General features: G+C 49.2%; 1 protein-coding gene across 3 annotated transcripts in view; it reads left to right on the top strand.

Annotated features, from left to right (window-relative positions):
• The window catches only part of RUVBL1 (RuvB-like AAA ATPase 1), a 42,651-nt gene extending 25,681 nt beyond the window's left edge, over positions 1-16,970 (top strand). The window contains exons 8-11 of one of the 3 annotated variants that reach the window (XM_011971296.1): positions 743-941; positions 10,113-10,215; positions 15,371-15,462; positions 16,519-16,969. In XM_011971296.1, the coding sequence (XP_011826686.1) occupies positions 743-941; positions 10,113-10,215; positions 15,371-15,462; positions 16,519-16,678 (554 nt within the window). In that variant the 3' untranslated portion in view covers positions 16,679-16,969. Of the gene's footprint in view, positions 1-742; positions 942-10,076; positions 10,216-15,370; positions 15,463-16,518 lie in introns of all 3 variants that reach the window. The other 2 variants (XM_011971295.1, XM_011971297.1) reach the window with 2 other exon arrangements.
• Positions 16,971-25,421: the final 8,451 nt, after the last annotated feature.

Raw genomic sequence — 25,421 nt, 5'->3', positions numbered from 1 at the left:
GGCCTCGTGTCTTTGGTGGAAGACGCTGCCTCAGATCTTCCAGTTTTCTGTTTGTGAGCTGCTCCCTCCTGACAATAACACAGGAGCTGGTTTGGAAAATGAGCACTGAGACCTTAGCTGGGTTATGTAACTTTTGAGAGACTCATCCCTCTAGGAGCTCTGAGATTGGGCCTTTCTTCAGAGCCTTTCATTCCTCGAAGGTTTCTGCTCAGGATTCTAAAAGCACCCACTTCCTTATTCCAGGCACTTGATTGAAAGTTAATTAACCTAAGCATTGTTGTATGGGACCAAAAGAAAGGGTCATTTACTGAGTATAGAATAGGAAAATTTGCATGTGAAAACTCATTTCACTCAGGGCTCCTAAACTCCAGTGTCTCCCAGATCAGACAGAGCTACACTGGGTGTGTGGGAGGTGATAAGGCATGGTAGGGAGTGTGACAGCAGTGAGCATGTGCTGTGAAGGGATTCCCATGCAGAACACCCGTGCTACCTTTTTACATTTAACCAAACACATCTTTTGGGGGAGGCTGCCAATTTTGTGACCTTTAGGTGTGATTATCACTGTGTTCAGATAATGACACTGAAGCCTGGAGTGGGGGGACACACCCTGTCAGGGATCACATAGCTAGTAGGAAAACTAGACTCCCAGCGTGGGTTTGGATTGAATTCAGGTGGAGGAGAAAAGGCGATAGTCTCTCCCAGCCCTGTGCTGACCTTGCCTGCCGATCCTTGCATCTCCTAGACAAACTTCGAGGGGAGATTAATAAGGTGGTGAACAAGTACATCGACCAGGGCATTGCTGAGCTGGTCCCGGGTGTGCTGTTTGTTGATGAGGTCCACATGCTGGACATTGAGTGCTTCACCTACCTGCACCGCGCTCTGGAGTCTTCTATCGCCCCCATCGTCATCTTTGCATCCAACCGAGGCAACTGTGTCATCAGGTAGGATGGCTGCCTGCCAGCCACAAGGCTTTTTTACCTTCCAGCTGGGCTCATTTGTTCCTCAGGATCTCGCTAAACCCCACGAGGTGGGATGGGGATGAGGGGAGGTCACGTCGTTTTTGAAGGAAAACGTGCCAAGTGGCTTGCCTCTGGTCTCATTTCCCTAGTCACCAAAGGCAGCAGCTGCCCTTTCACTCATGATGAGGGTCTCCCATGTGATCTCTGGGGTGTGATACTACAATCTGGTCATTCAATTGGCGTGCACAAAGGTGAGATCAGACAGGGCTAGCCTTTGATGACATTATACACATGAACGTCTTCAGTCTTCACCTGCACTCTGAGAGGTAGGCATTATTGACATCATTTTTCAAATAAGGAAACTGGAATCATAACTTGTCCCTCATCAAAAAGACAGGATAAGAACCCAGCTCCTTCTGATAACAAAACCAGCATTTTCTTTCTATCCGAGACCTCTGAACCACACTGGTTCTTTCCATCCCCCCGCTCCACTCCTTCCCATCCCTTTGGCTGCCTTTGGGCAGGGCAGATGTTGACCCCTGAAGACAAGTGTTCCTATGGTGCTCATCCTGCCAAGATTGGCCCAAAGCTGGGTCAGGGACCTTCCTGGGGTTGCTTTTTCTCCTAAGCACTCTCCAGGCTCGTGGTCCTAGAGAACATCCCATTTTCCCATCTCTCAAGCCCAGTGTCAGTATTCCCAGTACCTGGTAGTTTTATTACTCTTTTGGTTTTCTGTCATCCTGTTTAAACATTAGTGCCTGGTCCCTGCAGTGCTTGGGGCACAAAGGTGGGTAATGAGGGGCCTCTTTTCAAGCCTGCAATAGAGTAGTGTGCGGACAAAGTCCCTGAGGCTGCATGCTCAGGGCAGTGGAGGCGGTGGGAGTTGGAAAGACACCCTGTGGCCCATGAGTATCTCAGGACACAGCTGGAGCCAAACTGAGTTTGAAATCAAAACTGCTGATTTACCTAACTCAGCTGTGAATGATGGTGGGCCCTATCTAAGATTTTAGTTTGCTCTTAATAGAGAAGCTTTATTATTAAGACTGTCCAGGCTGGGCACAGTGGTACACTCCTGTAGTGTACTCTTAGGGAGGCTGAGGCAGGAAGATGGCTTGAGGCTGGAAGTTTAAGGCTGTAGTGTGCAATGATTGCACCTGTGAATAGCTGTTGCACTCCCACCTGGGCAACAGCGAGACCCCATCTCTAAAAATAATTAAAAAAAAAAAAGCATGGAAACTCTGGTGTTGCTGGCTCTGGGTAGGCCCCACAGAGGGGGTTCTGTAGTGCTGTGAGCACTGCAGTATAGCAACAGGCCTTCCCACTCATGTGGTTTCTTTCACTTGCAATTAGGAATCGAATGCATGATTCAAGTCCATGTGGCAGCATCTTGCAGCTACTCTGAATCCCCGTCCATGATGCTCTCTGGACAAGACCACTGTCATAAGTGCTTCCTAAGTCTTGGAGAGAAAGTGTATGCCAGATCCAGCATGGCTGGCTACCTGGGCAGCTTCTGGAGACAGATGCATGTGGGCCTTCTGCCTGGTATGCCTGGCATGCCTGTGGCTGGCTGGACTTTCTTAGCCTTGGCCAGGCCAGGCTGAAGCCTGACAGTGCGGCTGGTGAAAGGGCTCAGCCTTGGACAGATGGTGCCCCCTGCTGGGGAGCTCTGCTAATAGGCTTCCCTCCCTCCACAGTAGGGAATCCAGCCCAGCAGATGCCTACAGAGCCTGGCATCTCTCACCCCCAGAAGTAAGGTCTCTCAGTCCCATCCCACTCAGGACTAAGGTGCACACAAAGGTGGCCTTGATCTCAGAACCTGCTCAGTGGAGACAAAGCTCTGGTCAGCCTGAAACCTGGGAGATTTGACCCCAGCCCCATCTGGGCTGATTTGATCAAGGGCTGCTAGAGGTTGTGGAGACTCCTTGCCAGACTGCAGTTACCCATGTGGAACAAAGGCGCTCGGAGCATGGATCTTTAGGCAGGTCGGTTCAAGCAACCCAGATTCGGTTGTTTGCTCTGAAAGAGAATTTTGGCACTGTGTTCCAATAGGAAATTTGTTGTAGTGGTGATAATAATGTCAACATGGTGATGAAAAAAGTAATAGCCAACAATAATAGCCATCTGACGTGCTTCCCACAGACTCCACCCCTAGAGGGGAACTACAGGGCTTCCTTACCCGCCAGACTCACATCTGCTCTCTAGAGCTCTCAAGGAAAGGAAGGGGGAAGGGAGGTGACTAACTGAGGGCTGCCTCTGTGTCAGAAATTATCCAGAGCGCTCTACATGGGCCATCTCATGTCCTCCCAGGACACCCTGACAACCCTGTGAGCAGCTGAGGTTATCTCCAGACTCAAATGGGAGGTTACCTGCCCAGGCCATAGGCTAGAAAGTGTTGCCACTGGAACCTGAGCCCAGAGGAACGTCTGGATCCAAACTCCATGCTCTCACTGCTCTCCCACACTGCTTCCCAGTGGCCCCTGGGCTGTGAGCGGGGATGGAGCTTTGATGGGGTGCTGCCTGGAGATGGCAGTGGGAAACTGTTGAATGCTGACAACAGACTGCTGTGAAAATGCAGCCTCTAGGAGTGTTCTTTTCCAGGTGGTGTACGCTCCCTCTCAGCTTCTTGCCGCTCACCCCTCCCTGTGTAAATGACCCTTGTGGATTGAGCCTCAGAAGTGAGGCCACTCTCTGATGGCTGTTGTGTTTTATGGAGCATGAATTCCAGCACTAGCCTGGTTCCCACGTGGAAAAATTACAGGCATTGGAGTCATGTGGAAGCTCATGACCCAGGCGAGTTCCTTGACCTCTCTGAATCTTACCATCCTCATCAGGAAATGGGAATATCAGCACCTTTTTTGCAGAATTATGTGAAGAGTAGAAAAAGTGAGTGCAAAGTTGTCACCCAGGCCAGTCCTAGAGTATTGCCCTCTTGGAAGCTGATTTCATGCCCCTGCCTGGTCTGCCCTGTGGACATGGCTTGGCCTCAGGGATCTCTGAGAACCCAGAAAGGCATGAAGCCTCTTTATAGCCCCTCCTGACCTTGACAAGCAGCCCCCAAATCCTTTAGGTCACCTCTCCCTGTGGACAGCTGATGTGGGAGCCATTCTAGAAGAAGCACCTGTCCCTGGGCCTCTTGATGCTCCAGACTCCTTCTGGGAAAGGTCCATCCATGGATGACAGGGAGGCAAAGCTCTGTTGCCCGCTTGCCTGGCTCTTCCCTAACTTGACACCATAAGAAGTGCCTTCCCTTCCAAGCTCAGGATCCTGAACTGTTAGATGAGAGCCCAGCACTGATCCCAGCTTGCAAACTGGGAGATTTTCTTTTCATATTGAGGTATAGCCCCTGGGTTTAGGAGTTCTTGTAGGAGTTTCTCACTGAAAGTCACTTTGTTGCACCAAAGCATCAAGACTTAAGAAACAGTATGGGGAGGCCGAGACGGGTGGATCACGAGGTCAGGAGATCGAGACCATCCTGGCTAACACGGTGAAACCCCGTCTCTACTAAAAAATACAAAAAACTAGCCGGGCGAGGTGGCGGGCGCCTGTAGTCCCAGCTACTCCGGAGGCTGAGGCAGGAGAATGGCGTGAACCTGGGAGGCGGAGCTTGCAGTGAGCTGAGATCCGGCCACTGCACTCCAGCCCGGGCGACAGAGCGAGACTCCGTCTCAAAAAAAAAAAAAAAAGAAACAGTATGGTCTCTGTTCAGTGTAACCCTGTGGCAGATAGTGTTTCAAAAACAAACAAACAAAAAAAACAAAAAACAAAAACAACTTTATGGAGACATAATTCATACAAAATACAATTTTTTGTGTGGTTTCTAGTGTATTCACAGAGTTGTGCAGCCATCACCACAATCAATTTTAGAACATTTTCATCAACCCAAAAAGAAACTGTACCCATCAACAGTCACCGTCCCTTCTGCACCCTTACCCCCCATCTACCGGCAGCCGTTAATCAATTTTGTCTCTATAGATTTGATTTTTCTGGAAATTTTGTATAAATAGCACCATATAATCTGGTCTTTTGTGACTGGCTTCTTTCACTTGGCGTGATGTTTTCAAGGTTCATCCATGTTGTAGTATGCGTAGTACTTATTTCTCTTTCCAGCTGAATAGTATTCTATTATATGGAATATTTAATAGTGTATCTTATTTAACCATTCATTAGTTGATGGACATTGGGTTGTTGGGTTATTATGATAATGCTGCTCTGAACATTTGTGTACAACTTTTTTTTTTTTCTTTCTTTCTTTTTTTTTTTTGTAAGTAGAGATGATGGGGTCTCACTTTGTTGACCAGGCTGGTCTTGAACTCCTGGGCTCCAAGGATCCTCCTGGCTCAGCCTCCCAAACTGCTAGGATTACTGTGAGCTACCACACCTGGCCTATGTACAACATTTTTAAGTGGACATGGTTTTTATTTCTTTCAGTTATGTACCTAGGAGTGGAATTGCTGGGTCCAGTGGTAACTGTTTAACCTTTCAAGGAACTGCCAGCTGTTTTCCAAAGCCATCTGCATCATTTGACATTCCCACCAGCAATGTATGAAGGTCCCAGTTTCTCCACATTCTTGCCAGCACTTGTCTGTCTTTTTGATTGTAGATATTCTAGTGGATAATGAAGTAATATCTCATTGTGGTTTTGATTTGCATTTCCTCGACGACTAAGGATGTTGAGCGTCTTTTCATGTGCTTGTTGGCCGCTTATATATTGTCTTCGGAGAAATGTTTATTCACATCCTTTGCCCATTTTTTATTCAGGTTCTTTATCTTTCCGTTGTTGAATTATAAGAGTTCTTTATATATTCTGGATACTAGATCTTTATCATTTATATATGATTTATAAATATCCTATTCTTTGAGTTGTCTTTTCAGTTTCTTGATAGTGTCTTTTGACACACACAAGTTTTAAATTTCAATGAAGTCCAATTTATGTTTTTTCTTTTGTTGTTTGTGTTTCTGGTTTCATGTGTAAGAACCCATTGCCTAATCTAAAATCACAAAGGTTTATGCTTGTGTTTTTTCCTGAGAGTTTTATAGTTTCGACTTTATGTGTAGGCTTATGATCCATTTGTAGTTAATTTTCATGTAGGGCGTAAGGAAGGGGTTGGTCCAACTTCATTATTTTGCATGTGAATATCCAGTTGTCCCAGAACCATTTGTTGAAAAGACTGTTCTTTTTTTATTGAATTGTTTTGGCAGCCTCATCAGAAAATCAAGTGGCTGTCTTTTTAGCACTCTTACTGTGTGCCCACTGAGCCCAAGGTTAAGTGGATATTAGGTGAGTTACCCATCACATTACCCAGAGAGGTGTTTTTACTGCGCTTTCTGTCAGCAGAAAAGCTTTGTGTTATCTGTGTCCCTGTAGTTATAGGATTACATAAAGAAGCATTTATGTAGTGATTCTCAACCAGGGGCAAATTTGTTCCACTGGGGACATGTAGCAATGTCTGGAGACATTTTTACTTAACACGACTCAGAAGTGCCTGGCATCTAGTGGGTAGAGGCCAAGGATGCTGCTGAACATCCTGCAATGCATAGGACAGCCCTTCAAAAAGAATTAATTTGGTCCAAAACATCCACAGTGTCACAGTTATTGTAAGAGTTATTGTAAGAGGAAAGTAGTCACAAATGAGTCAGCCATGTTGCACATGTGGTGGTATATCTGTAGGATACATTTCTAGAAGTACATTTGTCTTGCTCCTATAGATAATGCTGTATTGGATTCCAAGGAGATTTAGTTCTGTGGCTTCATAGCTCCAAACTGTCTATCTGGAGGAAGCTCACTTATGGCTGAGTTTGGACAATTGCTGAATGGTAAAATGTTAAAATTAGTAGTAGACTGAGGCCAAAGCCAGAAATGAACTTCTAAGATGCAAGAATAAATCTGCAGATTTACCAAAATGTAATTATTATCCAGCTTCTTATTAACAGTTTTATAACATTACCATTATGGCTGCCTTGTTAAACTGTGATCCTCCCCACTCCCCGCCCCCCTAGCTCCTGCTGAGGTCAGCATACGGCCCAGCACTGCTGCTGGCACATGGGGGCTCCACTCAACCAGCCCACTCAGCAGCATCACCAGTTGGAACCATCTCCCACTAATACAGTTTCTAGAAGAAACTTTCTACTTCAGATTCATAGCTTGGACAAATCTCAAAAATGTTTGGTCTTTAATTCCTGAAAAATGCTTAGCAGTCCTCAGCAGCCTTTTCTTTTGTTTTTCTCCTCATCAAACTCCTTTTTACCACTTGGCAGCCTTTTAATAGACTTTGAAAACTATAAGAAATGTTATTAATGCATTTCTATAAATTCTGTCCTTGTGAAGTTTGATTTGGGACTACTTTATTTTTCTCTAACCTTTTCTTCTTTAAACTTTTTATGTTTGTTGTGATTTATCGTGGGTGGTGTAGAATGTTGGATATTTTTGTCCTTGGGATATTTTAATGTGGCAAAATTGAGATCTTACAATTTCCTCAGAATTCCCAAAAGAATTCTCAAATAAGACTTAAAAAACACTTATGGCCTAAATAGAATTAAAAAATAAAAATCAAATGTAGTTTTAAAAGGTTATTTTGCTTAATGTGAAGGTTACAGGTACACCAGTTACTGAGATTTGAATCATGATAGAATTTCATCTTTATAATTCTTCCTAATTTTAAAAAGACATTTGTTGCTGGAAAAAGATAAGTTTTTTCTAAAGTTAACTAATATTTGTATTTCCTATTAGTTTGTTTCCATATTTACTTTGAAGATTTTAATTTTTTTGCATTGGACTTAACAATTCATTAATGTAGCATTTTATTCTCTTTTTGAATTGTTTTTATTGTGGTAAAATGTGTGTAACATAAAATTTGCCATTTTAACTATTTTTAAGTGTATAATTCATTGGCATTAATGACATTCACAGTGTGGCATGACCATCACCGCTATTTCCAAAACCATCACCACTATTTCCAAAACTTTTTCATCATCTCAAAAACAGAAACTCTGTAACCATTAAGCACGAAGTCCCAATCCTACCTCCCCTCAGATCCTGGTAACGTCTCATTTATTTCTGTCTTTTTTTTTTTTTTTTTCTTTTAATACAGGGTCTCACTCTGTCACCCAGGCTGGAGTGCAGTGGCACAGTCTTGGCTCACTGCAACCTCTGCCTCCTGGGCTCAAGTGATTCTCATGCCTTACCTTCCGGAGTAGCTGGGATTACAGGCACATGCCACCAGGCCTGGCTAATTTCTGTCTCTATGAATTTGCCTACCATAGATATTTCCTATAAAGAAACCATAAAATATTTGTTCTTTTGTCTCTGGCTTATTTCACTTTGCATGTCTTCAGGGTTCATCCTGTGCTAGCATATATTTTGTTTGCATTTTATTTTTGCAGTCATAAATATGCATTTTTATACCTCAATTAACTGGATAGAATTTAAACAATTAGATTTTATTTTTGCTAAAGTTAAATTTTTAGCATCCTTACTTGTTTTTGAAACCAAATATTCAGATACTAACAAATCCAGTTGACATGACTAATTATTTGTTATATTCATTACTTATAACCATAGACTGTACAATCCTGCACGAGTTTAAGAGTGCCAGAAGTGTAGCCTTTCTGTTGTTATGACCCCCAGAGGCCAAGGCAGAAGCCCACAGCACATGGGGCTTCCAAACACCAGCTGAAGGCTGGCCCCGTGTGCCGCCAGTGACTGCCCAGTGCATCTCAGGGTCTGGTGGGTTGGCAAGGTTCCTCCCCTGGGCTGTTATTCCTGTGGCTTGGCTAAGGGTTCAAGAGAAAAATAGGCAAATGATGGGATTGGATCCTTCTCAACAAGAAGTAAAATAATATATATATATATGGGAATACATTCAAATGCTTCATTAGTAATCAAAGAAATGCAAACTTAAACAAGGTGTTACCTTTCCCTCTTTTTCTAAACTGTCAAAATAGCAAAATGTTTCAGAATGAGAATACTTGGTAGTGGCTATGATCCTGTGAGATTAGATAACTCATGTAGCTGAGTAAATTAGGATAGTTATTCATTCAAGTAGCTATTCAGGGTTCTGTCAGCCACTACAACAGTTGCTAAGGAAATGCTTATGACTGTATGCATCAAAATATCAATAAAAATAACAGCAACAATTGAGAAACTACCTAAATGCTTAACGATTTGGGTTAAGTAAAATATTTAATGGATTGTTAAGTAAATATTAAACATAAGTATTAAGACTGATGCAAGCCAGGTGCAGTAGCTCACACCTGTACTCCAAGCTACTCGGGAGGCTGAAGTGGGAGGAGCCCTTGAGCCCAGGAGTCTGGGGCTGCTGTAAGCCAGAATCATGCCACTGCACTCCAGCCTGGGCCATAGAACAAGACCCGGTCTCAAAAACAAAACAAAACAAAGCAAAGAAGACTGAAGCAACATGGACAAAAACAAAAAAATATGTGCATACTTAGTATAATTTGTAAAATTATGCTATAGAGTATTATATATAGTATATAGTTATATATGTACATATACGTACTATATGTAATATATAGTACATACTATGTATTATACTACATAATTTGTATATATATGAAAGTTTGGCAGATATCTAGATGATTATTTTTGAGTATGATTTTAGTTATTGTTTTTTCCTGTTTCCCAGTTTTCCTATGATACTGATGATTACCAAGATAATGAAGTTGGTTTTTTTTTTTTTTTCTTTTTGGGACAGAGTCTTACTCTGTCACTCAGGATGGAGTGCAGTGGTACACTCTCAGCTCACTGCAACCTCTGCCTCGTGGGTTCAGGTGATTCTCATGCCTCAGCCTCCCCAGTAGCTGGAATTACAGGTGTGTACCACCATGTCCAGCTAACTTTTGTATTTTTAGTAGAGACAGGGTTTTAACATGTTGGCCAGCTGTTCTTGAACTGCTGACCTCAGGTGATCTACCCGCCTCTGCCTCCCAAAGTGTTGGCATTACAGGTGTGAGCCACCGCGCCCAGCCTGAAGTTGTTTTTATGCCACTGGAGGTTAGTCTGTTTACTGTGGTCCTGGCTCTGATTCTTAGGCTGCCTAGCCAGCTGCTTGTGTTGTGAATGCTGGATCTGTATTTCCAGTGTCGTTTCTTGTCTAACAGAGGCTTAGGTGATGGGATTAATTTTGCCCCTTACAGAGGCACTGAGGACATCACATCCCCTCACGGCATCCCTCTTGACCTTCTGGACCGAGTAATGATAATCCGGACCATGCTGTATACTCCACAGGAAATGAAACAGGTGAGCCTCCCTTCTTCCCTCCTACTGTCTTCTCTCATTTGCTCCCAGTGTTCACTGATGGCTGTGCAGAAAGGTATCTGTGGCTTGGATCTGGCTGCCATTCACCATCTCACCACTTAGCTACTGGCCTCGAGCAATTCACATTACTCCAGAGTCTCAGTCTCCCCATCTGAAAGATGGATTGGGCTAACTAGACATTGCCCCAAGTGTCAAAAGAAGCTTAGCTCCCTGTCTTGGCTGTTCGCTTTTCTGCTGTTCCCCCTTTGATAAGCTTTAGGAAAAGGTTAGTGAAAAAATCAATTTGATGATAGCCATTAGGGAAGCTACCAGCTCTATAAAAAGGAGGCAATAAAATATGATTTAGTGATAGCCTTTTGGTGACCAGGCCAGACTATGCCTGTGGCCTTTTTTACTCGGAGGACAAGGCCAGGCTCACTGTTCCACCTGAACCAACAGCAAGCCAGCTTCAGCAGGGTATAGAATGTAGCCACCCTGACCTGGAAGAGGCCAGTGCCTGTGTCCTAGCAGAGCCTGTCTGTTGTAAACAGCATGACGAATGACAAGTTTCTCGGCAGCTTTGGAGGCCGCCCCTGGGCAGGTCTGTGGCTTTGCAATAGAGTCCTTGAGGGCTTCTGCCAAGTCCACAGAGGTGATGGCGAGACAGCATCATACAGCTTAGAAGAGCACCTGAAGATAGAGTTTGTGAAACTGATCGTATAATAAGAGGCTTCATTGAAGGACCCCTGGAAGCATCTAGCTCCGTGGCTGGCACACGGTGCATGCCCATAAGTCTGCGTGAGCTGAATCTGGGTTAGGCTTGGAGTTGGGAGACGACAGGGATGTATGAGCGTGGGCCTTATCCAAAGGGCCACAGTCCCAGTGGTCTCTGTAGGAATTGCCTCTTGCTTGATGTGCAGCTCAAGCACAGCTAAGGGCCAAGCATTGGAATCATTGGACTAGGAATTTCTAGTCACCTTAATGGTATTTTCAGGTATTCCGTATGATCACCATCTGTTTTATTTTTTACATTTGAGTCACGGAGCTGTAAGTCCAGGATGCAAAACCAGGCAGTGCCCTGCAGAGCCCAGGCCATCTGTTCAGTGGTACATACCCTGGATTGGTGTCTCAGAGGTGGTATGTGCTGCGCTCTTTCCTCTGCCCTGCCCACCCTTGCCCCAAATATTCTCTTCTGGTGGACTCTGGCGTGCAGCCATGGTTGGAGATGCTGAGCAGGCTGGGGCTGCAGTGACATCTCGATGCACTTTGCCTGGACCTTGTCTTTTCACCAGAGCATGGCACTCTGTTAAGCATCGTGTTGAACAGGACATGCCTGGCCAGTTTGATTCCATTTGATCCCCAGTAACCCATGAGGCAGGGAGAACTACTGTCATTACCCAGTAGTTTTAAAAGATGAGGACATTACCTAGGCACGGTGACTCACACCTGTAATCCCAGTACTTTGGGAGGCTGAGGCTGGAGGGTCACTTGAGCTCAGGAGTTTGAGACCAGCCTGGGCCACATAGCGACACCCCTACTCAACAAAACATAAAAAGTTAGCCAGGTGTGGTGATGTGTGCCTGTAGTCCCAGCTACTTGGGAGGCTGAGGTGAGAGGATCGCTTTAGCCCAGGAGGTCGAGGCTGCAGTGAGCTGTGATGGTGCCACTGCACTCCAACAGAGTGAGACCCTGTCTCAAAAAAAGACAGATGAGGACACTGAGACCTAGGGTAACTAATTTGCCCAAGTTCATAACATTAGTCAGTGGCTAGCAGGTAACAGGACTGGCTGTAATTCAGGCTTTCTGATCCAGAAACCTGTGTTCTTAATCACTGTGCCACTCAACTTCCCTGCTGCTAGAAATCTCTCATCTCATTGTCATCAGGATTCGTGAGGTGGCTTTCCTCTGGCAGTTTGTGAGCAGGATCTTTCCTTTGGAGCAGTCAGGGCCTCTCCTTGGGGTGGGCCTTTCCCAGCACTTCAGCTAATCTCCCATGGCTGGAGGTCCAGCGTGGACCTGCCGGCATCTCTTATTGACCACATGCAGGAGTGCTGTAGGGATGCATCAGGAGAGTCACGGATCTCCCTTCGTAACCAGCACTGGCAAATTACTGAAGCAGTTATGGTTCATAGTAGCAATTGTATATGTTATTTAGGAGATGGTGTCAATGACCGGGGGCCTCATTGCCAAGTAAGGGTGTCTTGCTCTTGGGTGACTGCCAGGTTGAAGCCAAGGCATTCACTGAACAGAAGCAGAAGCAGAAACAGAGTCCTAGGCAATTCTTGGCCCATTCTTACTGCAGGACATAGCACCTTACTTTTGGGTCTAAAACCCTGTGTGTCCTGCCAAAAAAGGTGTGCCTGCCAGCACAGATGTGGTCAGGACCAGAGACACCAGGAGTATTTTGAGGCCATCATTTGCCTACTGAATGACTTGAGCAATTTGGTGCATCTCACTGAGCCTCTACCTTCTCTGTTAAGTGGAAGATCTGCTCCCTGCTTTGCAAGATTGTCATTAGAATTCGTGAGGTATTGGCAATAACGGGCCCTCCCATCCTTCCCATTGCTGTTGTTATTACTGTATTCATAGCTTTGTGTGCTTCATAGGTACCCTCTAGGGTCCTCTACGTACAACGTACAACAGCTTCGCAATAGCCAATGTTGGAGGCTCCAAGAATGAGGGTCCTGTGGCCATGTGGAGAGTAAGCAGCAGAGTCAGGACTACCACTCAGAGCTAATTCACCCTTGCTGCTGCCATTCGAACCCAGAGCTCCTGGCCCAAGTAGTCTGGAATGTTCTGCACTGTGCTTCTAGAACAGTGACTTGCCAGGCCAGCTCTGGGCTAGGGCTATCTTGGCTTAGTCAGGAGGGCCTCTCCTCAGGCTTTCTGTCAGGACTCGTGGCTTTGTTCCCACTGGCCCAGGCAATAACCTCAGCATTTTTACTGGAGCCTGGGCTAGGTTTTTAAACAAACTCGATGTAACTTGTGTACTCTGCAATCCAAGCCGACACCCTCATAAACTATCCCTGCAGGTTATTAAATGATTAAAGATCTCATTTATGAACTGTCTGTTTTCGAGCAGCTTGAGACGGACGCTCTCACGATTGCTTTGACCTGCTCTAGTGAGAGAGAGAGCAGAGTGTCCCTGATATTCTGGAAGCTGAGCCGCAGATTCAGTGCAGCTCACTGAAGGGGAGACGCTTAGGCTGAAGCTGTCTCCTGTGACCAGGCTCCAGGATTCAATATTTGCATCTCCCTGGAGTTTCAGAAGGTCCTCTGGGGACATTTTTCTTGGCAGGACCTGGCAGTTTCCTCAGTCCCAGCTGTGAGTAAGAAGCCTTTTTTACCTTGAAGCTGTGTTCAGAGGGGAGTTTTATTGATGGAGCAGGGAGTCACCCCCATTTCCTTTTCTTGATTGTCCTTGTACCATCCAGTAACTTCAGAGGGCCCCTCTCTGCCCAGCTGCATTTAGCTTTGAATCTCAAACAGTGGAACTCCTCCTGCACAAGCTAAGATTGTTTCAGTGGAGCTCACACCCTGGCAGTTCACCCATGAGCCCAGCAGATAAATTTCATGTGGCCTATGCAGTGTTTGTGAAATATTTGAACAAGTTGCTGACATCTAGAAATCAGGACCTTTTTTTTCTTTTGGAGATGGAGTTTCTCTCTTGTTGCCCGGACTGGAGTGCCATGGCACAATCTCAGCTCACTGCAACCTCCACCTCCCGGGTTCAAGCGATTCTGCTGTCTCAGCGTCCCAAGTAGCTGGGATTACAGGCATGTGCCACCACACCCAACTAATTTTTGTCTTTTTAGTAGAGATGGGGTTTTGCCATATTGGTCAGGCTGGTCTTAAACTCCTGACCTCAGGTGATCCACCTGCCTCGGCCTCCCAAAGTGCTGGGATTACAGGCGTGAGCCACTGCGTCCGGCCAAAATCAGCACATTTTGTACAAAGATCTGAGTTCTGAGCCCATCTTGACAAAAGGGAAGACTTCAGACAGCATCTTGTAGCAGTGGTGGCTGTGGGTGGAGGGGCTGCCTCCCCAGAGTGTTTGCTGGCCAAGCACTTCACCCTCACCCGGCTCATTGCAGCCGCTCTGGCCTGCTGGTGCTTTCCAAGGCCTTTCCCATTTATGGGCAGCCGACGTGCTGTCCCCCCAGCCCAGCCAGGATCATCAGAGACTGGGCTCCCCACCCCTGCAGCTCCTGCCCGCAGGGTCCCAGCCTGGAGAGCTGACAAGCGAGGCTTGATGTGGCCACCTCAGTAAAGCTCTGGCTCTCCTCCCTCCTGGAAGGCTGAAGCTGGGACTCAGTCTTTCCCAGCTCCTGTGCCTCTACACTGGGTGTACTTTTATGGCTTTAATTTCAACAAGGGCTTCTTGATATCTTGTTTACGAAGCTGCCAAAGTGAAAAATTCCTGTATTATATGCGGCTCGAAGTCCTGCAGTTATCTCAGCTCCACAACACACAACATCATTATCCCGGCTGCCCCTTATCACTCAGTGCTGGTACGCCTGCAGGATCCTGGTCCACCGTGTTACAGCATCCCCGCCACCAGCCTGCCTCCCCTCCAACTCTACCAAGATCTTCAAACTGCAACAAGCGTCAGCCTCTTCTTGATAGATTAGATACCTCCCGGTGATGTTATGAGGCCTGGTAAATCTTTAAAAGTAACTTTTTTGATTTATTTAACCATCATATTTATCAAGCAAATAAAAAATGTCTCTTCTTGCCTGAGTGCTTGTAGGTGGTAGTGCCCATGCTGGAGAGGTAGGTTAGAGCCCTTGTGGGAGCCCAGGGTAGGTTAGAAGAGGCCCCAGTTCTCTGCCTGGTGACAGGGGAGGGAAGGACATGGAGGCAAGAGTGAGCCACTTGGAAGCTGCATACCTCCGGGGGCACCAGCCACACTTGAGTCAGTTGAACACAGCATACTGGCTGTGATGCTATTCATGCATACTGTGGGGCTGCACATGCCCCCTGGAGGGTGCCGGGCCGGCAGTGCTGGGCAGGCGTTTGCTTCCTGCCCACCAGCCCAGGTCTTGATTTCTCTTATGCTGCACAGTGAGAAATACTGAGCAACATTGTCTTTAAAGCACTTTAGAAATGGGACACTTGAGGTCAGTCACTGTTGATCATATTTTTTCTCCTTTAAAAGATCATTAAAATCCGTGCCCAGACGGAGGGAATCAACATCAGTGAGGAGGCACTGAACCACCTGGGGGAGATTGGCACCAAGACGACACTGAGGTGAGCCAGTACCCTGGGCCCGCCGGGGCCTCCCCAGCACAGCCAGGGCTCTCACTGGGGTCATTCTGGACAATAAAGGCACATCCCTTCCTAGGGCACAGGACTGTATCCATCTGCTCTTCCTGGCGTGATGGGTGCCAGGACACTTGAGTTTCAGATGCAGAGGATTTATCTGATGGTTTTTAACAAGCTAGAGTAAGGGTGAAGTCCCTGTGTCCTGCAGCAGATGCTCCCCTCTGGTGGAGAGTGCTTTGACCCTGGGCCTTCTTGTGGCAGAGAAGATGCATAGAATTAGAGAGTAGGGACCATGTGGCAGCTAATTAGCCAGGGCCCTGGCTCCTGTTCTCCCAGTGATGTTATGAGGCCTTCTAAATCTTTAACTTTTTTGATTTATTTAACCATCAAGCAAATAAAAAATGTCTGGGTGGTGGGTATGGAGAGCCAGGGAGGAGCGCAGACATAGACAGTTCTCCAGCAACTCAAAGGCAGGACCTGCAGAGCATGTCCCTTCACAGTGGCCTGACTCATTGTAAAATCATTGCTTCACAGTCCTCAGCCCTTCCCTACATCCCTTTAGTCAGTTCTTGTTCCTGAGGTTGAAGGCAGAAATGCAAGCTATGAGGTTTGGATGAAGGAGTACTTTTTAAAACGGCAGAGTCTTCATGCCTTTGGATGGGCATGTACTTCCAGCTGGCTGTGTTTTTGTTTCCCTGCCATGTTAAATATCCCTATCTGTTGGACACCCGTATACATTTAAGTTTGCAGTCCTTTTCCAGTAGCGGTGATGTTACTTCGTATTGGAGGATTTGTAGACTGTACTAAAGATTTGGGGAATAGCACTTATGTCTTCTTGGTGGCTCCTGGCCCCTCTCTGATGGGGTTATGACTGCAGCTCTCTGAGAAGTGACAACTTTGTCTCCCCTTTTCTGTGCTCATATCAGCTGGCACAAGCCTAGCACTGGGCTCTGCTCCTGGTGTCAGTGCTGCCTGCTGATTTGGGGGAAGGGGCTTCGGTGGCCCCAGTTTCACTCCAGCCCTGGCCTCTGTCCACTCTAGGTACTCAGTGCAGCTGCTGACCCCGGCCAACTTGCTTGCTAAAATCAACGGGAAGGACAGCATTGAGAAAGAGCACGTCGAAGAGATCAGTGAGCTTTTCTATGATGCCAAGTCCTCTGCCAAAATCCTGGCTGATCAGCAGGATAAGTACATGAAGTGAGATGGCTGAGGTTTTCAGCAGCAAGAGACTCCCCAGGTGTGTCTGGCCTGGGTCTGGCCTGTGGGCGCTCGCCCCTGGGCTTGGGGCTGCCGTCCCCACTCAGGGCGTGGTCTACAGCACTGTCAGTTCAGTGTGGAAAGCATTTCTTTTTAAATTATCATAACTGTTCCTGTGGTTGCTTTGAAAGAACCCTTCCTTACCTGGTGTGTTTTCTATAAATCTTCATAGGTTATTTTGATCTCTCTCTCTCTCTATTCTAAGTTTTTTAAAAATAAACTTTGCAGAACAGTTTTAGTTGTAGAGTCATTGTGAACATACCATAGGGAGTTCCCATGTATCTTGTACCCAGTTTCCCTTCTTGTTAACATGTTACATCAGATAGCACATTTGTCACGGTGAATGACCAATACCGATGCATTATTATACTGCATTCACATTTTCTCAGTTTTACCTAATGTCCTTTTTCTGTCTCAGGATCCCATCCAGGATAACCCATTACAACTAGTTGTCATGTCTCCTTAGATGCCTCTTGGCTGTGACATTTTCTTACATTTTCCTTGTTCTTGATGACCCTGACAGTTTTGAGGAGGACTGATCAGGTATTCTGTAGAACATCCCTCAGTTGGGGTTTGTCTGATGCTTTTCTCGTGAGTAGACTGGGATTGTGGGTTATGGAGAGGAAGATACAGAGGTGAAATGCAGTTCTCATCACATCATACCATGTGTGGTTCTCGTCACATGCTAACAACATGACTCATCGTTGATGGTGACCTTGACCCTTGATGGCTGAGGTCATGTTTGGGGGGTCTTCTCACTGTAAAGTTACTCTGTGCTGCCTTTCCATACTGATTTCTTTGGAAGGAAGTCACTATGTGCAGCCCACACTTAAAGGGTGGCGGTTATGCTCACCTCTAGAGAACTGAGTATTTACCAAAATTATTTGGGATTCTGCATGGAAGATTGTATCAGAATGGACTCATGGAAGTTCATCGTATACTTTAGTAGATTTATTTTGTTGCTCAAATTGAGCCAGCTTTGGCCAGTGAGAGCTCTGTCAGTTGGCTCGTGTGTCCCTCTGATGTGTCCCCATCTCTCTGGCCGCATCTCTGGGTTCACCCACTAAGCAAGCAGCAAGGGCAAGTGCAGCACTGGGCAGTGCACTTGACTGGAATGTGCCTTCCCAGTAGGATGAGCGCTGCGTTCTTGCCCTTGCCACGCCTGTCCTTCCCTGCCAGCTCTGTGGTGCCTGAGGTAGGGCTGAGCACCCGGACACTGTTCCTACCACTTGCCCCTTGTGCAAGTTCAGACTGGATCTCTGTGCTGTTATGATATGGGAGGCAGGGCTGACCAGGATGGTCATCTTGGTTCAGTGCTTCAGTCCAGACTAACAATGAGCTCCTTGTGGGGCAAGCAGCATTGTCCTTCCATTAGGGACAGTCCCCTGTAGTCATGTCAAGGGGACAGTGGGAGGGGGCGGAGATGATGCTGGAGATCCCACCTAGCCTGAGAGGCGCCAGCCTGTCCCTGCTGCCAGTGTGAATCTTCTCCCTGGGCCTGGCCCCTGAGGACCCTGGCATGCACAGCAGTGGTGGCAGGACCCTTCATGGAGTCAGCTGTGCATGTGGCCCATGCTGGCTGCCAGTGTCCTCTGAGGCTGCACTTGTCTTTAGCCTCCCCACTCGAGCCATGTTAGACAAATAGAAGAGAGATGCAGCAAGAGCTTATTGCACCAGGGACTGTGTTCACACTCTGCGTTCCATGTTGCCTTCACAGTAGCCTGTGAGACTGGGATAGGTGTGCTAGCCCACTTCCAAGTCCACTTCCATAGAGGAGGAGGGGGCAGTTCAGGCAAGTCCCTTGCCCAGCTAGTGAGAGACGGAACCAGGATTTGAAATCAGGCTGTTTGGAACCTGTGTTCCTAACACCTGGGGGCCATACTGCCTCTTTCTGTGTTGGCATTTAGTGGCAGCTAGGAGCTGTCAAGATCTGACCTTTCTACCAGGCAGATGAAGGAAGCGGGGTCCAGTGTGGAGAAGGTGACCCACCTAGAGGACAAGAACCAGGCAGGCCTCTGCTCCAGCAGGGCCTCTCACTTGGGCCCCAAGCCTTTCATGGTGTTTAAGGAGCAGGATGGAAGTGGTGCTGACAGCAGATCTCCCAGCCGCGGGTGGGGACAGAGTCTTCTTCGGCTGCCCAAGGTACCAACATCCAGAGCAGCCAGGTGAGGAGGGGACCGTGGTCTCGCTCTTCCCAGGCCACAGACCTTTGGTTCCTGCTCCTCAGGTATCCTAGCTGAGGTGGTGCCCAGAGAGCTGGCCCAATTCGCTGGTCTGTGCTCCAAAGTGAGGGAGATGGTTCTGGATAGGTAGGAAGGTGAGATTATTTTAATTTTCCTCCTATTTTTTCCAGCAAGGTCTGTGATTATTACATTAATCTTCTAGGCGAAGTTTTTACGACTGATCCCTCGCCGACTATGAGAAGTTTCTCCATCCATTACTAAGAGGGAAACAGACCCTGGTGGGGAGGAAAATATTTGTTACATCTTATCAGGCTGACACACAATCTAACAACAATTACAGCAGCCCCATTTTTTGCACTATTTCAGCTCCAGTGTGAAAAATCGTTGTAATATTAAAGTGAGGCAGGGTGGGGGCTGGTCATTGGAAGTGGTTGAATATTCCAGGCTCTCAGCCCAGGCTCTCTTGGGTGCCACCCAGGGAGCCGATTGGGTGGCTGAGGAGAGGGAGGGAGGGATTTTCACATAAATCCCAGCACCCTGTCTCGTGTGCTAATGGCCCCAGAGATACTTGTGAGACTGGGAAGGGCTCTTGAAAGACGCGTCCCTGGCCGTGGCAGGGAAACCGCCTTGTGCCCTGCCTCATTTTCTCAGTGCAGACACCTTCTTACTGCAACATGTCTTCGGGTTGCATTTGCATCTGCCAGATTGATTGGTAGGACAGTTTGTTTTTTAGGACTAAATGGATCGTGCTCTCACACTAGAAAGTGACTTCTTGGTTAGCAAACCTTTCTTAGCCATTTGTATAATAAAATGGGGGTACAGAATGGGGGTGGGGTTGCACTCCCAGTCGACCTCTCTCTCTCAGAAACTGTGGCCAGCCCTGGGTGGAGCAGCTGGGGTACCCCCCTGCTCTGGGAGGGCTGTGGGCAGAGGCGCAGTGGATGGGGACCAAGTGGTTCTGGGGCTCAGCAGGGCATGGCATTGATTGCATTTTCCTCCTCTGTGTGGCCCTTGGTCCTAGCCTCGTGAGTCTTTGGTTTCCTGGTGTGAGAGTGGGAAGTTCATATCCCATAGACCCATGTGAGGACTTGGTGAAGTGACCCACATGTGGCTGCATCAGGTACCCAAGAGACTCACAGGCAGTAAAGAGTTCCTGATCCCTGGCCCACTTGGAAAGAGGTCACAGTTTGTCAAACTGGAGCAAGCAGCCTGCTAGGCCTGCCCCTCCCTTTCGCAGACAGCTGGCACTTGGAAGGACCCTTAGGATCCCCCTGTGTTTGGAAAAAGCCCTGCAGCCCAGAGGGGCCAGCACTGGCTCAGGGCCACACAGCCCAAGAGCGGAGGGGATAGCACGGGGCAACTGCCAGAAACAACGCACTGCTTCTCACCGGGGCCCTGGCATCCCATCCTGGGTGAGGCTCAGCTAGGGCTGAGGCAGCCAGAGGGGGCGAAATGACCACCGCCTTGCCGCGACCAGCGCTGGTGTTTGTCAGGTCAGACCTGCTCTCATTTGGTGTCTGGAAAAGAGGTCCCTCGGGAGGTAGAACAGTGTTCACCCCTCCATTCATGGTCACCCCTCCATTCATGGTCACCCCTCCATTCATGGTCATCCATTCATTCTCCACACAGAAGTTCCTCTTCCTTGCTTCCTCCAGTGTGCGGCCACTCCCCTTCCATTCTGGCGAGAGCAGGATAGGGGGTGAGGGAGTCCTGGGCAGCGGGACTGGGGAGCTCAGGGCGCAGGGTGGGCCACGCAGTGGGGCCCCAGAATGGGGAAGGGGTGGGCCGGCCGCGGGGGCTGCCTGTCGGCCCCTGCTGCCCTGTCGTCCCTCCCCGTCACTTGGCGGCAGGCACGGTGATTAATGGCCGGGCCATGCAGGCCGGGCCGCCATCAGCGCGCGTCTAGGCGATGGATGCGGCTGTCAGGCCGGCCCGGCCCGCACTGACCCGCGGGCAGGGGCCCAGCGCGATCAATGGGCGGCGCGCGGCGGGCGGCGGCTGGGCCGGTGCGATAAGATGGGCCGATGGGCGCCCGCCAATTGCCCGCTCCGTCACCCGCCGTCACCGTCACCGTCACGCCGCCAGCGCGCAGATCACTGCGCCGTCAGCGCCGCGTGATTAATGGGGACGCCGGCAGCTGCGGGGAGGGCGCGGGCACGCGGACCCCGCACCCAGAGGGACACGGTGGGGTGCAGGGTGCGCGCTGGGACGCCGCACACAGCACACTGCACTTACACTGGAGCCACGTGCAGGGAACGGGGGACACGGCTGGGTGCGGGGTGCATGCTGCAGGTCTGCACACGGGGCACACGGTGCAGGTTTTCACTGGGCTGCGTGAGCGTGTGTAGTGGGTGGAGGTCCCGGTGCAGCCGTAACACAAAGGCCTGAGTTACTTAGGCCTGAGGGGTGGGAGGAGGAGGGACCACACCTGCTGTGACCTCTCTACCCCAACCCCTGCCTGGCCTAGGCCTCAGCCACCAGGTCCACCAGCCTCTTCGGCCTTTACAAGCCTGCCCACTGTCCCAACCATCTTTGAGAACCCAGACTTGACTGTCAGGACCCCGACCAAAACCCTTCCACAGGTCCCATGGCTAAATCCCAGGTTCCCCACCCTCCGGGCAGACCCACAGGAATGCCGATCCCCGCCCCTCCACGCCGGCCCGCCCCGCTGTGCTCCTTTAGCAGACATCGCAAGTGGTCCCATCCCCCAGAGCTTCGTCCCTGGGTCGGGTCATGCTGTTGGGGACGCCCTTAGCGCTCTCAGTGCACGGTTGGCCCTGCTCGTGCCCCACTGGGTGATGGGGGCAGGAGCCGTCTGCCCCACCCCACCCACCCCCCACCCCAGAGCGCACAAATCCCCACTCGAAGCGACCCGCCTCTCAGGCACTGCCCCTCCAGAAGAGCCCTGGGCCGCCGGGACCCCCTCGGGACTCGAGAGGGAGAGGCTCGCCCAACCCAAATACCCACATGGTACTAGGGAGGAGCCGCGTGCCAGGTGTGCAGAGAGGGGGCCGGAGGGCTTCCCAAAGCCAGTGACAGGAGCGCAGCAGGGACAGTTGGGCGCGAGTGTGGGACTGACCCGAAGCCCGAACTGCCAAGGGGAGCGAGACAAGGGGAAGGGTGGGGGTCCCGGCTGGGTGGACTGGGGCCTATCCCGTGGGCAGTGGGGGTCTCAGGGCCAAGCGGCAGCGGGGGCAGTGCCAGCCGCTCTCCCTTTTCCCCTCGAAAACCACAGCCTCCCCAGGGCCGCGCGGCGCCCAGCGGGAGCTTGCGAGGACACAGCGCCCCCGCGTGGGTGGACACGCACAGAGCCGCACCCGTGGCGTTTCAGTCCCAGGCTCCGCCCCCGCCGCGCTGCCCCCATGGGGGCGTGGTCAGGCCTAGCCCAGGGGTTCCGAGATTCCAAGTCACACCTAGCACGACTTGGGAAGTCGCGACGGAAGTGTGCGACTTCCCAGCAGGAGAGGTTGAAGTCCCGGCAGGCAGGGAGGAAGGCGTGTGTGTCCCCACGTGCATGCGGGGAAGGAGCAGTGGGGGAAGGCTGAGTTGGGCTTTCAATTAAATGTACATACACTTAGTTTTTTTGATAGAAAATTGCCAAAGGCGTGTAGCGTGAAAAACCTCCCTCCACACCTGCCCCCTGCCTCCTGTTCCCTCTCCAGAAGTGCCTGTCTTACACCGGTGTGTTCCTCTAGAGATGGCCAGGACATGCGTGGGGCAGCACACACTCATAGCACCTTCTCAACACTCATTATGAAACATGTCACATGGAAAACTGCAAGAATTACAAGCGATCGCCTCTCAGCCTTTGGCTAAGATCAAGTGTAGTATGTGTTCTTATCAGTTTAATATCTGCTGTCTGAGGACAGTATATTAAATGGATTTTTGGAGCAGGGAGATGGAATAGGACCTTGCTCCTTCCACTCCATGTATCCACCTGGTATTGCAGTACCTCCAGGAATAGTGCACCTTCTTTGGGGGAATGAAAAAAAGGATTTCAGGTGAGCCCCCATATCCCTGTTGTCTAGGCACTGCCCATCCCTGTCTGCCTGCCAGTCTGCCTTGTCAGTCTTCTGTGCATTTCAAAGTGAGTTGCAGACACAACCACCTCCGTAGTCAAGCACGTGTATCTTTACCTAGAGTTCAGTACTTGATTACAGTTTTTTAATTTTTTTTTTTTTTTTTGAGACGGAGGTTTGTTCCTGTTGCCCAGGCTGGAGAGTGCAGTGGCGCAATCTCAGCTCACTGCAACCACCCCCTGCCGGGTTCAAGTGATTCTCCTGCCTCAGCCTCCCAAATAGCTGGGATTACAGGCACATGCCACCATGCCCAGCTAATTTTGTATTTTTAGTAGAGATGGGGTTTCTTCATGTTGGTCAGGCTGGTCTTGAACTCCTGACCTCAGGTGATCTGCCTGCTTTGGCCTCCCAAAGTGCTGTCATTACAGGTGTGAGCCACTGTGCCTGGCCACTTATGGTTATTTTTAAATGTAAAAAATACAGTGAAATGCACAAATCCTAAGTGGAGCATTCCATGAGTCCTGACTAATGAAACCAGACTCCAGTGAAGGATACTACTATCGCCCAGAAAGTTCCTTGTGCCAATCTCTAACACACTAGAGGCAACCACTGTTAGATTTTTTTTTTTTTTGCCATAGATTAGGTTTTCCTGCTTTAGAATTTCATGTAAATGAGATCATACAACATGACTTGTTTCTTTCACTTAGCTTTTGAGCTTCGTCAATGTTGTGTGTATGGGTAGTTTGTTCTTTTTTATTGCTGGGTAAAATGCCACCGTGTGGATCCACCACATGTATCCATTGGTGGATGGTCATCTAGGCTATTCCCTATTTTTCAGCTATTATGAAATTCTGTACAAGTCTTTGTATAGGCATACATTTTCATCTTGGGTTTCAATACCCAGGAATAGAATAGCTGGGTGTAGGGTGGGTGTCTGGTTTTATGAGAAATTGCTACGCCTTTTCCTGATGTAGTCTGTTAGTTGCTTCCCACCCCGCTTTTAAACACAAATAGGAACATACGCTGTTTCTTGCTTTCTGTATTTTTCCTTGACAGCATGTCTTGGAGATTCTTCTAACTCAACATATAAAGAATGTCCTCCTAGTTCCTTTCCACAGGGAGGAGCTGCTGTAATTTATTCACCCGCCTCCGATAGGCATTTAGATGTTTCTAGCCTTATTGAGCTGTGCTTTGAAGGATGAACAGGAGCTTGTCAGGCAGACAGCAGAGGGAACAAGGCCCACAGGTTAGACAGACACTGCAGAACCCTTTCTGCTGGGGCATGAGCTTTCGAGGGGAGAAGCACCTTCTGTTCCATTTCCCCATGGGGCTCAATAATGTTTGCTGTGTGGAAAGGAGTGGGTGATGTGGCCCTAGAACGGATTGGGGCAGGGGAGTGAGGTGGGCACTACCACTTAGGGGCACACCTGGCTCTCCAGAACCAGGCATTGGTGGGTGCTGAAGTTCAGGTTGGGGCTTCTGCTGACTCTCGGACAGTGCCACATGCCCAACTCCTGGCCCTTGTCAGGAATCTGTTGCTCTTCCCCAGGCCATGGGGCTCAGACCCCTCAGGAATGAGATGGGAGGCTCATACCAGCCTTCCTGAGGACTTCATGCTGGCCTGGCTTCCGCAGGAGCAGGCTGGGGAAGTACCTGCAGGCAGGACCAGCAACCAGACAGGGACTTGGGGTAGGAAGTGAGCCTTAGGCTTTTTGTCCTGGCTCTGGAGCTAAGTGACTTTTGGCTGCACTCTATTTTCCTAGGCCTCAGTTTCTTCACCTATAAAATGGACCGACTTGTTTCCTCCTGGGCCTCTAGTGGGGTGAAGTGAGAGCACATGTAGGAAGTGGCTGGGACAGTGCCTGCCCCAAGGGAAAAAGAAGAGTAAGCCTTACCACCCATCTCTGAGCATGAGTTCCCTTTGCACAGGAAGAGCCAGGTGGAGAGACGCCACAGTAAGCCACACCAGGGCCTGCCATCTCGAAGCACGCGTGGCTGCTGGAATGTGGGCTCTGTTTGCCCTCAGGTGAGAGGGGCCACGGCCACAAGTGCAGCCAAATACCTGAGGCACGAGAGATGGCCTACTGCTTCCCTGGGGCGGCAGGTTTTCTAACATATTTATATTGGCAAGCACCCTGCCTGCCTCAGCATTTCACAGCGCCTGGCTGGTCTGGAGCCTGAGGCCACGTGCTGTGCTCCTGTCCAGGGCTTCCCTGAGCCTGCTCCTGGGGCCAGCAGGTACAGAGGGAGCGCAGGGCAGACCTGGCTGCACATGTGTCCTGGCAGTCTCAAAACAGTGCTGAGGTGTGGCTTCTGCAAGGCCAGGCCCACACCTGTCCATCAGGCGGTCTCAGAGGGACCATCCTGCTCTGACCCAACTCCCCTTGGAAATCAGTTTCTAAGACAAGGTCTAAGACTACAAGGAAATACTGAGGCTGGAGCCCACCTAGGAGTAACGACCTCCCACAGCCCTGGTCAGGCCTGC

This window comes from Mandrillus leucophaeus, unplaced genomic scaffold, assembly GCF_000951045.1.
Source record: "Mandrillus leucophaeus isolate KB7577 unplaced genomic scaffold, Mleu.le_1.0 Scaffold121, whole genome shotgun sequence".
Classification (NCBI taxonomy): domain Eukaryota; kingdom Metazoa; phylum Chordata; class Mammalia; order Primates; family Cercopithecidae; genus Mandrillus; species Mandrillus leucophaeus.
The sequence above is the reverse complement of the archived record's forward strand: the minus strand, read 5'-3'. Positions and strand labels throughout refer to the sequence as shown.